This window comes from Bicyclus anynana, chromosome 8 (assembly GCF_947172395.1).
Source record: "Bicyclus anynana chromosome 8, ilBicAnyn1.1, whole genome shotgun sequence".
NCBI classification, from domain to species: Eukaryota; Metazoa; Arthropoda; class Insecta; order Lepidoptera; family Nymphalidae; genus Bicyclus; species Bicyclus anynana.
This window is the reverse complement of record NC_069090.1, coordinates 13525918-13539554: the sequence shown is the minus strand read 5'-3', so window position 1 is coordinate 13539554 and position 13637 is coordinate 13525918. Positions and strand designations below refer to the sequence as shown.

The following is a 13637-nucleotide window of genomic DNA, read 5'->3' as shown; positions in this document are numbered from 1 at the left end:
TACTTGTTACGTGAATTATATCGTCGTCATCAACCCATATTCGGCTCACTGCTGAGCTCGAGTCTCCTCTCAGAACGAGACCAATAGTCCACCACGCTGGCCCAATACGGATTGATAGACTTCACATACGCAGAGAATTAAGATAATTCTCTGGTATGCAGGTATCCTCACGATGTTTTCCTTCACCGATTGAGAGACACGTGATATTTAATTTCTTAAAATGCACACAACTGAAAAGTTGGAGGTGCATGCCCCGGACCGGATTCGAACCCACACCCTCCGGAATCAGAGGCAGAGGTCATATCCACTGGGCTATCACGGTGAATTATATACTAAGTATATACTATTTGGTACGAGTAGTACTTACTACTCTCAGACTGAGCGCCAATTTAATACTTTTAAGTAAAAGCGTGGCCGTGATAGCCGAGTGGATAGGAGCTTTGCCTCCGATTCACCGTTGGGCGTGGGTTCGAATCTGGTCCGGGGCATGCACCTCCAACTTTTCAGATATGTGCATTTTAAGAAATTAAATATCACGTGTCTCAAACTGTGAAGGAAAACATCGTGAGGAAACCTGCATACCAGAGAATTTTCTCGATTGTCTGCGTGTGTGAAGTCTGCCAATCCGCATTGGGCCAGCGTGGTGGACTATTGGCCTAACCCCTCTCATTCTGAGAGGAGCCTCGAGCTCAGCAGTGAGCTGAATATGGGTTGGTAATGATTAAGTAAAAGCATGAAGTACCTATAATAAGTTTTGGTTTATTTTACAAATAAATACAAATATTGATTGAAAAAAAGATTCTTCTGTGTTCGTAAAGAGAAATAAATTATTATAGAGAAGAAGGTTTTTTTTATTCTTTACAAGTTAGCCCTTGATTACAATCTCACCTGATGGTAAGTGATGATGCAATCTAAGATGGAAGCGGGCTAACTTGTCAGGTGGAGGATGAAAATCCACACCCCTATCGGTTTCTACACGACGTCGTACCGAAACGCTAAATCGGTTGGCGGTACGTCTTTGTCGTACCGGTTATGCCGATGTCCTTCGGCTGATATTGTGATGATGATGATTATATCGGTACCTCCAGGTCCGTAGCACACGACGTTGTCGTTGACTATGAGCGCCGTCAACTTCGGCACGGGGCTGACCACGGGGAAGTTGACCCGGTACTGCAGCGGCGCTCCCCGGTTGAACTCCTGCAGGAGATGCAGCTCCGAGCCCACTGGCACGATGCTGCCTGCATATGTCTGTAAAAGCAAATTATTAGAGAATTAAGGTTAATGCTTAATTTACTTTTAAACAGTCTTATAAATAATGATTTCAATGCATAAAAAATAATAAAAATTTTAATAAAAAAAGTCGGTTAAAATACAACCGACTTCAAAACCTAAAAACGTACCCGCTAAACTAAAAAGTGAAATATAACATCATAAAATGTTCTACCTGCTGATCAGTATGAAGGCGGTGCTAAGCCGGTGATGTATTAATTCAAGCCATGTGAGAATATCTTGTAGATTTAGATTTTGCAGACAGTGTTGTTTCATGTGGTCCTGTCAGAAATGGCTTTAATTAAGACAACACCGGCTAAGCACCGCCTTCATACTGATCAGCAGGTAGAACATATTATGATGTTATATTTCACTTTTTAGTTTAGCGGGTACGTTTTTAGGTTTTGAAGTCGGTTGTATTTTTTTTATTAAAATTTTTATTATTTTTCCATTTTTAGTGTAAAATTTCATCTCAAACGAATACATCAGACCCCTAATGACAATCACAACCCATCTTGGTACAAAATTCTCAGCAATACAAATTAATCAAGCCCAAGCACAAGGTAGCTACCGTAAACCGTTAAGGAGTTCCCTTAATTGACCTTGGTCTTCATCATCAGACCCCTAATAACAGACACAACTCATACAGGTAGAAAGTTCTCAGCAATACGAATTAATCAAGGCCAAACACAAGGTAGTTACTGTAAACTGTTAAGGAGTTCCCTTAATTGTCCTTGGTCTTCATCACCAAACCCCTAAATGACAGTCACAACCTATCTATGTGGAAAGTTCTCATTAATACAAATTAATCAAGCCCAAACACAAGGTAACTGCTGTGAATCGCCGAGAAGTTCCCTCGTCTGTTTTATGACTCCATCATCAGATCGACTTTAAACCTTCATGACATTATAGTGCCTTAAAGTACTAAATGGAAAAGTATACGAACACACTAGACACCCATATAATTTTCGAAAGTTCCCCTCAATTTCTCCAGGATTCCACCATCAGATCTTGACATGATGGCAATGGGACCAAATGGGGGCTATACCGTTTCAAACAAAAAAAGAATTATTGAAATCGGTCCAGGCGTCTTTGAGTAATTGGTGTACATACATAAAAAAAAAAAAAAAAAATACCGACCGAATTGAGAACCTCCTCCTTTTTGAAGTCGGTTAAAAATAAGTATCTGTCTGTGATTTCAAAATAACTATGTTTTCTCAAGTGCATATTTACACGATATTATCACACAGTCAAACTTTTTTAAATTTTTGTCTGCACATGTCTGTAAAAGCAAATTATTAGAGAATTAAGGTTAATTCTTAATTTACTTTTAAAAAGTCTTATAAATAATCATTCCAATACATAAAAAAAATAAGTGTCTGTCTGTGATTTCAAAATAACTATGTTTTCTCAAGTGTATTATATGTAAGTGTATTGTATGTATGTCAAGTGTATTACACGACATTATCACACAATCAAACTTTTTAAAATTTTTGTCTGTCTGTTTGTCCGGGCTAATCTCTTAAACAGTTGAAAGGAAAGTGGGAAAATAGAGTTTCGCGACTTTGTTACTATACAGATTGGATGCTACGCCAGATATTATGCGCAAATCGCATACAACTTTCGGACAGACGGACTTTTATCAGACAATTATCCTATATGACTAGAACTGGGCTATTTAGGCCATTTATCTCTTTTATGAGAGTACCTACTATACCTATATTTCTAGCGTTGCCTTTCAAATGGTTCCTTTTTGGTTTTACCGCCCAAAAATCGTTTGTACTCGGCTGGATTACTTGGAGTAGTGCAAACTACGCCTTATCCTTATCCTTAGTGTATGCTGTGACAACCAATAAGTGGGTCTGCAATAATTGCCGTAACTTATATATTTATTTATATTTTATTATAAGATTTTATTGTAACCTGTTGGTGTCCTGTTTAAATAAATAATTAAAAATAATAAATAAATAAATGAGCAAAGCTTGTAGGAATATACAATAGAATAGTATACAAATGTAACCTATGAATACCACTGATGGCCAGAAATCATAATGACTTCTGACTTTGAGCATAACTGTAATTTTTTATAATAAACGCCTTTTTCGGAAGTCAATTTCAATGCATAACGGGATTTTGGGCCCTACGAACACTGTGTTTTTGCAAGCTTTTTTGCAAATCATTAAGGGCACTGGCACATCCAGACAATTTGCAATAACGGTCTTATACCTCTCACCTAAAATTAATCCTCATTAATCAAAAAGGAGAATATTTGTTGATTCAATCTGAACGTCATTTGGGTAGGTGCTTATATTCTTAGCAGTTATTTAATTGACGTGTAATGACTTAGTATCTTAGTCATTAATAATACCTAACATGCTAATGCATAATGTTGCCAGGTGTCCGGATAAAGCCGGACATAGTTAGGTTTTTCTATTCCGTGTCCAGCCAAGATAAACGGTGTCCGGCTTCTCCGGCTTTTGTTAGGCTTTACATTTAGCAAACGAGCGAATGCCGAGTGTGTGTTGGGACAGAATTTACGGTAATAATCATCATGTATGCTTGATATTACATAAAAAAAAATTGTCTTATCTACTGATGTACTTACACAAAATCCTTAATTATGTAGGCTTTTTACCCAAATGTCTGGAAAAACTGATTGGACTGTCCGGCTATTAACTTCGGCGACCTGGCAACCCTACTAATGCATAAGTTAAGATATCTTTATGTAGGTATATATGTTACCGTTAAACTAAAAAATACGTTAGTTTATAATCTCACTCGTGATATTATAATCTACCGTCATATTGTGAACTGAAAATACTAATTACAATTTAACGTGTTATTTTTCGGTATAATATAATCTATCGGAAGTGAAGCAATCTTAAAATGTCAACTGTCCAAACTTGCCCCTGATTGGTCTTACAGCAGACCGTTCTGCAAACCAAAGGAGATTGAGGATTACATTTTACTAATTTTAGTTTTTACACGTAAGGGGCCCCTGCAGTCCGAGAGCCCCGTATCATTGATACGGCTGATACGGCGATAGCTACGCCCCTGCCAATGAATCACATATTGTGCTAATACCACAGAAAACATATGTACAACCGCTTAGGGCCGACGCACACCATTTTTTGACAGTCAAACTCAAACAATTCCCGTAAAAACATACTCATATACTATAGCCTTTTTTACATTGATACTGTTGGAATATGGGCGAGAATATAACAGCTATACAACAGTCTTTCTTAATGAGTACTGTTTACCGACAAACAAATTAAAAATGAGGGTATAAACCACTAGTCATTTCACAACTAATAATAATTTTATGTAGCTTGTTCATAAATTAATTAAAATAAATTTGATTAATAAGCTTAGAACAATTAGATATGGTTAATATATTTTTAATAACATTTTATAAACAAACAATACATGATTTAAAATAAATAAGTTATGAAATGATATGCGTTTTCTACCTTCATTTTTAATTTCTTTGTTGGTAAACAGTACTCATTAAGAAAGGCTTATAGCTGTTATATTCTCGCCCATATTCCAACAGTATCAATGTAATTGAGTTTAACAGTGACAAAAGCCGCTGTCGCACGTCGTCAGATGTACCATCATATTAAACCGGTTTAAAACATTTCTTATACTTATAGAGGTATGTCAGCAATTACCAACAAGTACAAGTTTAATATACTAAACAACTTACTTAGGTAGGTAAATCAGCACGCGATAAAGCGATAAGTGGTAAAGTTTGTGAGATTAAAGAAGGTAGTCTTAGTTAGTTGATTTTGGAAATTCTTTTACTAATAAAAAGTCACGTTATTAGTGAGTGTCATAAAATATTTTGTATCCCCATATTCACATGGGAACGGGAATTCCGCGGTTGAAACCGCGGGGCGTCTGCTAGTCAGAAATAAATGGTGACGCATTCAACACGGTCAAAATAATTGCATACTAGAGGACGCCTGCGATTCCGTTCGCGTAAAATTCTGGTTTTCACAATTTCCATGGTTTTTTTTTTAAATAAATAAAAAGTTATGTTAATCTAGGGTAAAATCTATTCCATTCCAAATCATCAGCCTGATCGGTTTAACAAGTGCGGCGTAATGAAGTAATAAACATACACACACACAAACTTTCGCCTTTATAATATTAATGTGATTTTTCGGTCGATCAGAATGTCGCATTTCAGTCGGTTTTATACTGAATAGGTGTCATTATCATCATCATTAACAACCCATATTCGGCTCACTACTGAGCTCGAGTCTCCTCTCAGAATGAGAGGGGTGGGCCTTAGTCGACCGCGCTAGTCAATGCGGATGGGCAGACTTCACACACGTAGAGAATTAAGAAAATTCTCAGGTAAGTATGCAGGTTTCCTCACGATGTTTTTCTTTCATCGTTTGTGACACGTGATATTTAATTTCTTAAAATAAGGAGGAAAAATTGGATGTGCATGCCCCGGACATGATTCGAACCTAACGAATCGAAGGCAAAGGTCATATCCACTGGGTTAACACGTCTCAGGTACGATATACCTAGGTACGAATAGGTATACCTACCGTTAAAAATGCTCAAGATCTCTACAAACTTGTCCCTCCTTTTCCTTTCTATCACGCACTCTTCACTTCATTCAAGTAATTGGGACCCAGACCCGCAATAAAGTAAATAATGTTATACCACCCCTGTAGCCAAGTAGCACGTCGAATCTCTTTCTTTTATCGCAAACGCTTCGAAAACTAGAAAAATGTATGGGAATGACTGATCTTTGATCACGTGAACTGTCGATAGCAAATGTCATTCCTATACCTACATTTTTATAGTTTTACGAAGCGTTTGCGATCGTAGCCATTAAAAATCATAACTAAAATTCGGTGTTGGGTTAGCAAGATTTTTCTAAAGAGCTATAAAATATCTACTAATACGTCTTAAAATAACCATTCCTATTTAGTGACATAGCAGTGCTATGCGAACAAGTTTTATTACGGAAGGGGCCAGTCCCTTAGAGGAAAATATAACTTACGGCGTAGGTATAGGTGAGCCTTAAAAGCGTGCTTGTACCACAACATTACGATGCCTTGAATACTGATGGAAGGATGTTTGAAATAACTATGTATTTTTTGTACCTATTAAATAAACCAACAGGCAAATATTTACCTCTTACTCACGGCTATTATATATATCATTATCATATTGATTTAATTTGTTCTTAGTATCGTTTAAATCAATTAAAATATTATTTCTATATTTACGTTCTTCGTGACACAATGATTTAGACGAACTCTGGACATGAAATCAGTTTGAGAATACATCTTTTAATTGTCTCCACTGGTGACAGAAGGGCTGACTCATTTTTTACGCAAAGGATCAGCCTGGCTGTCCAACTTCTAAATTTTGCTTTTGTACTGTAGGTATTCCACGTTGCGATAATTTGTATTGCTTTAAGGATTAATTAATTCAGTAGTACCCGTTTAATACGATTTCGCAGGGACTCCCAACTAAAAACGCGTATTATACGTCTACGGGATATGGGTGGGGGATAGTGAAAAATATAATGACTAATGTACACATGCATAATTATGAAAATTAGTGTATTTGGTGTAAAGACTACCTAATTATGCTACTTAAAGTACCTAATCATTTATTCTGGTATGACAAAAAGATTTTGATGCATTAGCAATTACGAAATTTTCACTTAATTTTACTTTTGAAGTGCGTCTTCACAATTTCCAGTTTAGAATCGCATCATATCATGGATTGTTTACTGACAGGGTCTTTCAGTTCTTTAAGATTGTCCTGATCTATCTGTTGTAATTTATTTGTCGCATTTGGTTACACGCGTGTGACATGTAGGCGTATTAAACGGGATGACGAATCGTATTAAGTGTTAGGAAATGTATGAAAACATGTCTCAAGTTGTAGGGACTGACGTATTATGCGAAAAATCGTTTTAAGCGTGATCGTCTTAAGCGGATTCTACTGTATGTAACATTTATTGTATAATAAAATAAAATAAAAAACAAAAATTTCCCGCCAAGCTGACACCCGGAACTCTTTCATCATAATCATTGACAACCCATGTTCGGCTCACTGTTGAGCACGAGTCTCCTCTCAGAATGAGAGGGGTTAGGCTAATAGTCCTCCACGCTGGCACAATGCAGATTGGCAGACTTCACACACGTAGAGAATTAAGTAAAATCTCAGGTAAGTATGCAGGTTTCCTCTCAAAATTAAATTCTGATCAAACTAAAGTATGACAAATTACTTACGTTTAGAACACAGATTATACCTACTCGATGCCTACTTACCTACCTGTTATGGTATGGATTCATACGTACTACAACTATAAATTTTGACCGCACCTAGATTGTCATTCAGATAACGTGAAGTCCCTCATTTAAAATTCTATTATATATGTAAAATGTCTGCAGATGTAGGTAGTTTGGTCAGATTGTACTTGGAATTAAATATGTAATGCTAGCCACAAACGGTCAATTATTCTCACGTTTCTGTAGCACCCACGACTATAATTGATAGTGTGTTGGTCACTGCGTACATGACTTGTATAGTATGCCGCGTAAGTACTGCCGTTTACTTTTCAGAAACGTGAGAATAATTATTGACCGTCAATGGCGACCATAAGCTGCACGGGAGTTTTTACAAGTTTTCAAATATATGGAAGATACCTACAAATATTGTAACGTCGTGGATTTTAATTTTGGGTGGTCAAATTTGGAATCTCTAGGTTTGTTTCGAAAGGCAGCGACATCGATGAATGTCGTAGAGATTACGAGGTTCGCTGCTAGATGGCGCTTATATTAAAGTGCTCAGACAAATAAATATGGACAAGTAGTTGGAGCTTTATAATCTGTATATAGACTTAATATATGGTTAGAGGTATTCCACAAGTAACGAAAGGTATGGAATCCGAAACCGACTTTAAAAACAAATGTCACATATTATCTGTGCAATTTGTTGATTGTACTCTGTAAGAAAGATGAATCGGTAACTTTATAGCTTTGCTATTGGTGAGGTTTTTTATGAAGAAAGTCCCGTTATCTTCTCGTTATATACTCGGGCACGTTCGAGTTTTTTCTTTTGGCTGGCTGAAATTTGGAGACATGTAGTTGACTTTCCAAAACATTAAATTTACTTAGAGGCAGTGATGTAAGATACTTGGTAAGACTCGAATTTATATTTGGTTAGCATTCGTGATTATCGAATTTTGTTGTGCTAAAGAGACAAATTCTTGCAGTTCCGGTCAACCATAAAAATTTCCCGTGAGATGTTAAGATGGCTACCTACTGGGAACTAGGGCGGGATATCCTTTTAAGGTACTCGGTTGAAATTGTTTTTTTTCTTTGTCCGGCGTAGGTCAAACTTTAGTGACATGTGCTAACCTCCGTATTTTGTTACAGGATGGGAATGTAATATATTCTGAACTTAACCTAACCTATATACGTGACCTAATGTAATCACCCTTCTTCTTAATACAACCACGTTATTATGTAGAAACGTAGATTGGTTGTAGACATTTGAAACGCCGGTTCTGAAACCTTTGGTCATTCTTGGAACATTTTTATGGAACCTGAGTTGACTATTACATTTAATCATTTGCACGCGTCGAGTAGCATGCTGTTAGCGGCGTAAATCTTGGAGGTTCGCTGGCCGCCAGACAAAATGACGGACGGATGAATGCAACAGCAAGGTCAGCGACCGCGTGGTGTCAGCTTCCATCATAAACGTCAGGTCGTACCTATTCTTTCTTTTGTTAAATGGAGTCATGCTAAAACTTCTATTTTTATATATTGTTTTTTTAAAAGGATGCGTTACATTAATTGTTGGTGGTGATTCGGATATACTGTTCAGATTACAATAAGATTTAGAGATAACTAGACCTCTTTCGTGAGTGTTTAAAATGCAACGTGTTTGTTGTCCCTTTAGTATAAACGTGTGTAATTGCTAAGCGAACTTAAATGGAATCTTCCTTGTGGATTTGGCTGGTAGCGATGTGAATTCATAACTTCTAGTGCGTTGTTCGACGGACCCACTTTAAATACCTAGCCGTGGCAGTGGTTTGGTCAACAAAAATCCAAACGCTATATCGACACCATCTAATCCCCAAGGATTGGTATAATAAAACAAATATTTGAGATAACCACTGTTTATTTACAAAGTATGTACAAAGTGACTTAACATTTAGGAAACCTGGTTTTTTTTATGTAATTTAACCCATTAATATTTTGTCCTTTTAGGGTTTCTCAAGGGTTTAGCATTACTTTTATATTGTAAAAAAAAGGTTCATCTAAAAATATAGAAGCCAAATACCGGTGATTACTGTAAAAGTGTTTTTTTTGTTTACTTAACCCCGCATCCTCCTACGGGTATAGATCCGAAAGCCAGAATCTCGGTGGTAACATTTGAGATTCTGGTCTACAAGCTGTATGTTTGGCTGGTGACGCACTAGAAATTTCATCCAAATCGTTTCACAAAAACCGGCACAAACAATAAGGCTTGCAGTGGCGCCTGGGGATTTTTTTATTAATCCTAAAGGATCTGTACAACGTGGGAGAGAAAAGGGAATAATAGAATCATCCGAACACCACTCTAACAATATTTTTTTTGTTTTCTGTTCCAATTTCTATTACTATAAGATTTTGTTTCAGCATAAGCTTAATATAAAATAACCCATGATCATTTTTTTTTGTGATGGTGTATTTGGCATAGTTAGTTATGTTTATAGAGAAATTTAATTACTGAATTTTTAGTTATTATTGCTATTTTAAGTAACTCAATATTAATTCAATGTTTTAAAAAATAGTTGTACCATCACCAATAAATAATGTCAGGTCATAAGGAAATACAGTTTCACTCTTTGAGGAAGGATGAGCTGGTATACGAGGTCTCGATCAGATCCGAGACTCCGGGTAGTACTGTAGATGAGCTTAGGAGGCAGATGCGAGGCCTCATGATTGAGTGCCCCTCGACTGCCATATTAGAAACAAATATAGACAGCAACACCGAATTAGTAATAATTAATGATAAGTTAAATGAACTAGCCACAATTATTGAAGGATGGGGAAAATCAGGTGATAGGGGATCTATAGCAAGGGCAGAGGCCCTAGCCTATCACCTGTTTCATAGAGTAAACAGATTGAAGGTCGACGAATCAGCTAAGGTTTCAGCCAAGGTCGGGGAGGCCAGACTGAGATTAGGAAAATTTATTGCAATCATTGAAGCGCCTGGAAAAAATGTTTCAGAACAATTGTCTACATCTTCTAAGCCGTCACCTTCAGCGGAGGCTTCGGAAATAGAGTGCTCCGGGGACAAAAACCTGGCGAAGTGGAACCTAAAATTTAATGGCTCCACCGATCCGCGCTCCTTCGTCGAACGAGTGGAGGAGCTTCAGCTTTGCTACGGTGTCTCTGAGGCTAAACTCTTCAGGTCGGCGGTTCAGCTGTTTGAAGATCAGGCACTACTCTGGTACAGAGGTATCAGAGATCAGGTACGCTCTTGGTCTGACCTTAAAAATCTTTTATTAGAGGAATTTGACCCCGTCGATTATGACTATAGGTTGCGAGGAGAGATAAGATCTAGGACGCAGGGGGCTGAAGAGCCCGTGCATATATATTTTTCTATAATGGCTTGCTTGTTTGCTCGGCTGAGGACTTCGATGTCCGAGGTCGAAAAATTAGAAATTCTATTACACAATGTACGCCCAAAGTTTTCGCAGCAGCTCGCGTTGACAACCATTTCATCCATATCGCAGCTGAAAGATGCATGCAGGAAACTCGAAGCGGCCAGTCAAAGGGCCACACAATTTGCTGAGCCCGGCCGTTCGAATTCTATTTTAACTCCTGAATTTACTTATAAAAATAAAAATAAAAATGTGGCATATTTGGACAACGAACAAAATTTTCATTCAAATCAGGTTCATAATGACCAGGGTCGTTATAAACAACATAGCAAGTTGCATCAAAATCGGTTTTATAACAGCCAGGGTAAATATGAACATGGTAACCCTCACAACAAAGGACGGGTTAATGATAATGACCAAACCAGGGCAGGGCCGTCACACACTGGTAACAAATATAGAAACCAGCGGTTAGTGAGGCATAACGTACACTGTTACGGTTGTAAAACCCCTGGGTACACGAAGTTTACGTGTCCAAAATGTAACAAAGCGGCTACTAGTCCAAAAAACTAGTCTGCTCGAACGATGCCAGCATAAATAAAAAATTTAAAAAATTAAAAAGTTTCGGCACTTTGGCATCTGTTCGATTTCAACCAAAAAAGAATGATATTAGGCCTTATCTTAAATTTAAAGTAGTCAACCTTGAAATTTGTGGTCTACTTGATTCAGGAGCATGCATCTCAATACTAGGTAACAACTCTCACGAAAACTTCATCAAAATGGGTTTCAAGCTAGAAAAATTTAGTAATATCTCCTGCACCGTGGCAAATGGTGTTAAGCTGGAAAGTATAGGTTACATGTACCTACCAATAACATGTCATGACACTACCTGTGCCATTAAATTTTTTGTTATACCTACAATAATATCGGATATAATATTAGGTATAGATTTTTGGAGGGCATTCAATATCGCCCCAGAGATACTAGACTGCATTGACTATAAGTATCAACCAGCGAGCTTCTGCGAGACTTTGAGTACGAATAGGGTAAACACTATTCAGTCTTTGGAAAATCTGTCAACCGAGCAGAAAGAACTAGCAAATGCCATTATAGGGAAATTCCATGACATCTCTTTTGAATTAAAAGGTCTTGGTAGGACGTCCTTAATAGAGCACGACATCGACACGGGTGATGCTCTACCCATTAGGGTAAAACAATATCCGCTATCGCCGGAAAAGAAGGTGGCGTTGCAGGAAGAGTTAAAAAAGATGTTGGCATTAGACGTCGTTACTCCCAGTGAAAGTCCGTGGAACAACCCAGTTATTTTAGTCAAAAAGGCAAATGGTGATTGGAGGTTCTGCTTGGACTGCAGGAAGCTAAACGCAGTGACAAAGAAGGACTCGTATGCTATACCATACATTCCTCAAATACTTGATAGTTTGAAGGAGGCCAAATTCCTGTCGACTATAGATCTGTCATCTTCATTTTGGCAGATACCTCTATCAGAACGTTCACAGGAAAAAGTGAGTTTCCAAATTGAAGGGGCAGGATTATTTAAATTCAAAGTTGTGGCCTTTGGACTTTGTAATGCTCCGGCGCGGCAACAAAGATTAATGGATAAATTAATAAATCAAAACTTTTGTAGTGACGTAGACAATGGTTATGTTTTTTGTTATATAGATGACATTGTGATATGTTCATCGGATTTCTCTACTCACTTGTTGTTGCTAAATAGAGTCCTGGATAAATTAAAGTCAGCTAACTTGACAGTGTCTTTTGACAAATGCAAATTCTTTAGGGAGTCAATCAAGTATTTAGGTTATGTAGTTGATGAGTTTGGGTTACATACGGATCCTGATAAGATCTCTTCAATTTTAAATTTTCCGACCCCAACCACAGCCCGGGAAGTAAAAGTATTTTTAGGAACTTGCTCTTGGTACAGGCGATTTATTCGTAACTTTTCAACAATTGCAGCACCGCTGAACAAGCTGACCAGCAAAGGGAGGAACGCGCCGAGGTTCCAGTGGAACGAGGCAGCTGACAAGGCCTTCTCGTTGCTAAAAAATGCATTGGTGTCAGCTCCAGTATTAGCAGTTCCTGATTTTAGTAAGCCTTTTACTGTCCATTGTGATGCTTCGTCGTACGGTTTGGGGGGAATGTTGTCACAGATGATCGAGGGTCACGATCATCCGATAGCTTATGTTAGTAGATCTTTAAATAAGAATGAAAGGAACTACAGTGCTACGGAACGGGAGGCCCTAGCAGTCATATTTGCAGTCGAAAAGTTCCAAGCGTACTTAGGAAGTAGGAAGTTCACGATAGTTACAGACCATTCGTCTTTAAAGTGGTTTTTGAATTTGGAAAATCCTTCTGGTAGGTTAGCTCGATGGGGTTGTCGACTGTCTCAATTCGATTTTGAGATAGAACATAGAAAAGGCACAGACAATGTAGTTCCTGATGCTCTATCGCGACTCATGAAAGTTGAGGCAATCCATGCAACGTCTGATACACCTACCTCAGGTATGAAAGATGAATGGTATGAGAGGATAAAAAATAATTGTGTTTCTAAACCTACACACTTTCCAAATTATATGGTTAAAGATAATATTTTATTTCGCTTAAGTAAAAGCAAGTATGATCTAATAAGCGAGTTTGATTGGAAAGAGGTCATTCCAAAAGGTTTGAGAAACAAAATTATAAGTGAGAACCATTGTGAACCAACAGCTGCACA

The 13637-nt window shown here is 37.6% G+C and overlaps 1 protein-coding gene across 2 annotated transcripts in view; it reads right to left on the bottom strand.

Moving 5' to 3' along the window:
• Positions 1-13637, bottom strand: part of LOC112051571 (serine protease gd) — a 45390-nt gene that overhangs the window by 7208 nt on the left and 24545 nt on the right. For both annotated transcript variants that reach the window (XM_052882802.1, XM_052882803.1), the window contains exon 2: positions 1083-1248. In XM_052882802.1, coding sequence (XP_052738762.1) covers positions 1083-1248 — 166 coding nt within the window. The remainder of the gene's footprint in view (positions 1-1082; positions 1249-13637) is intronic.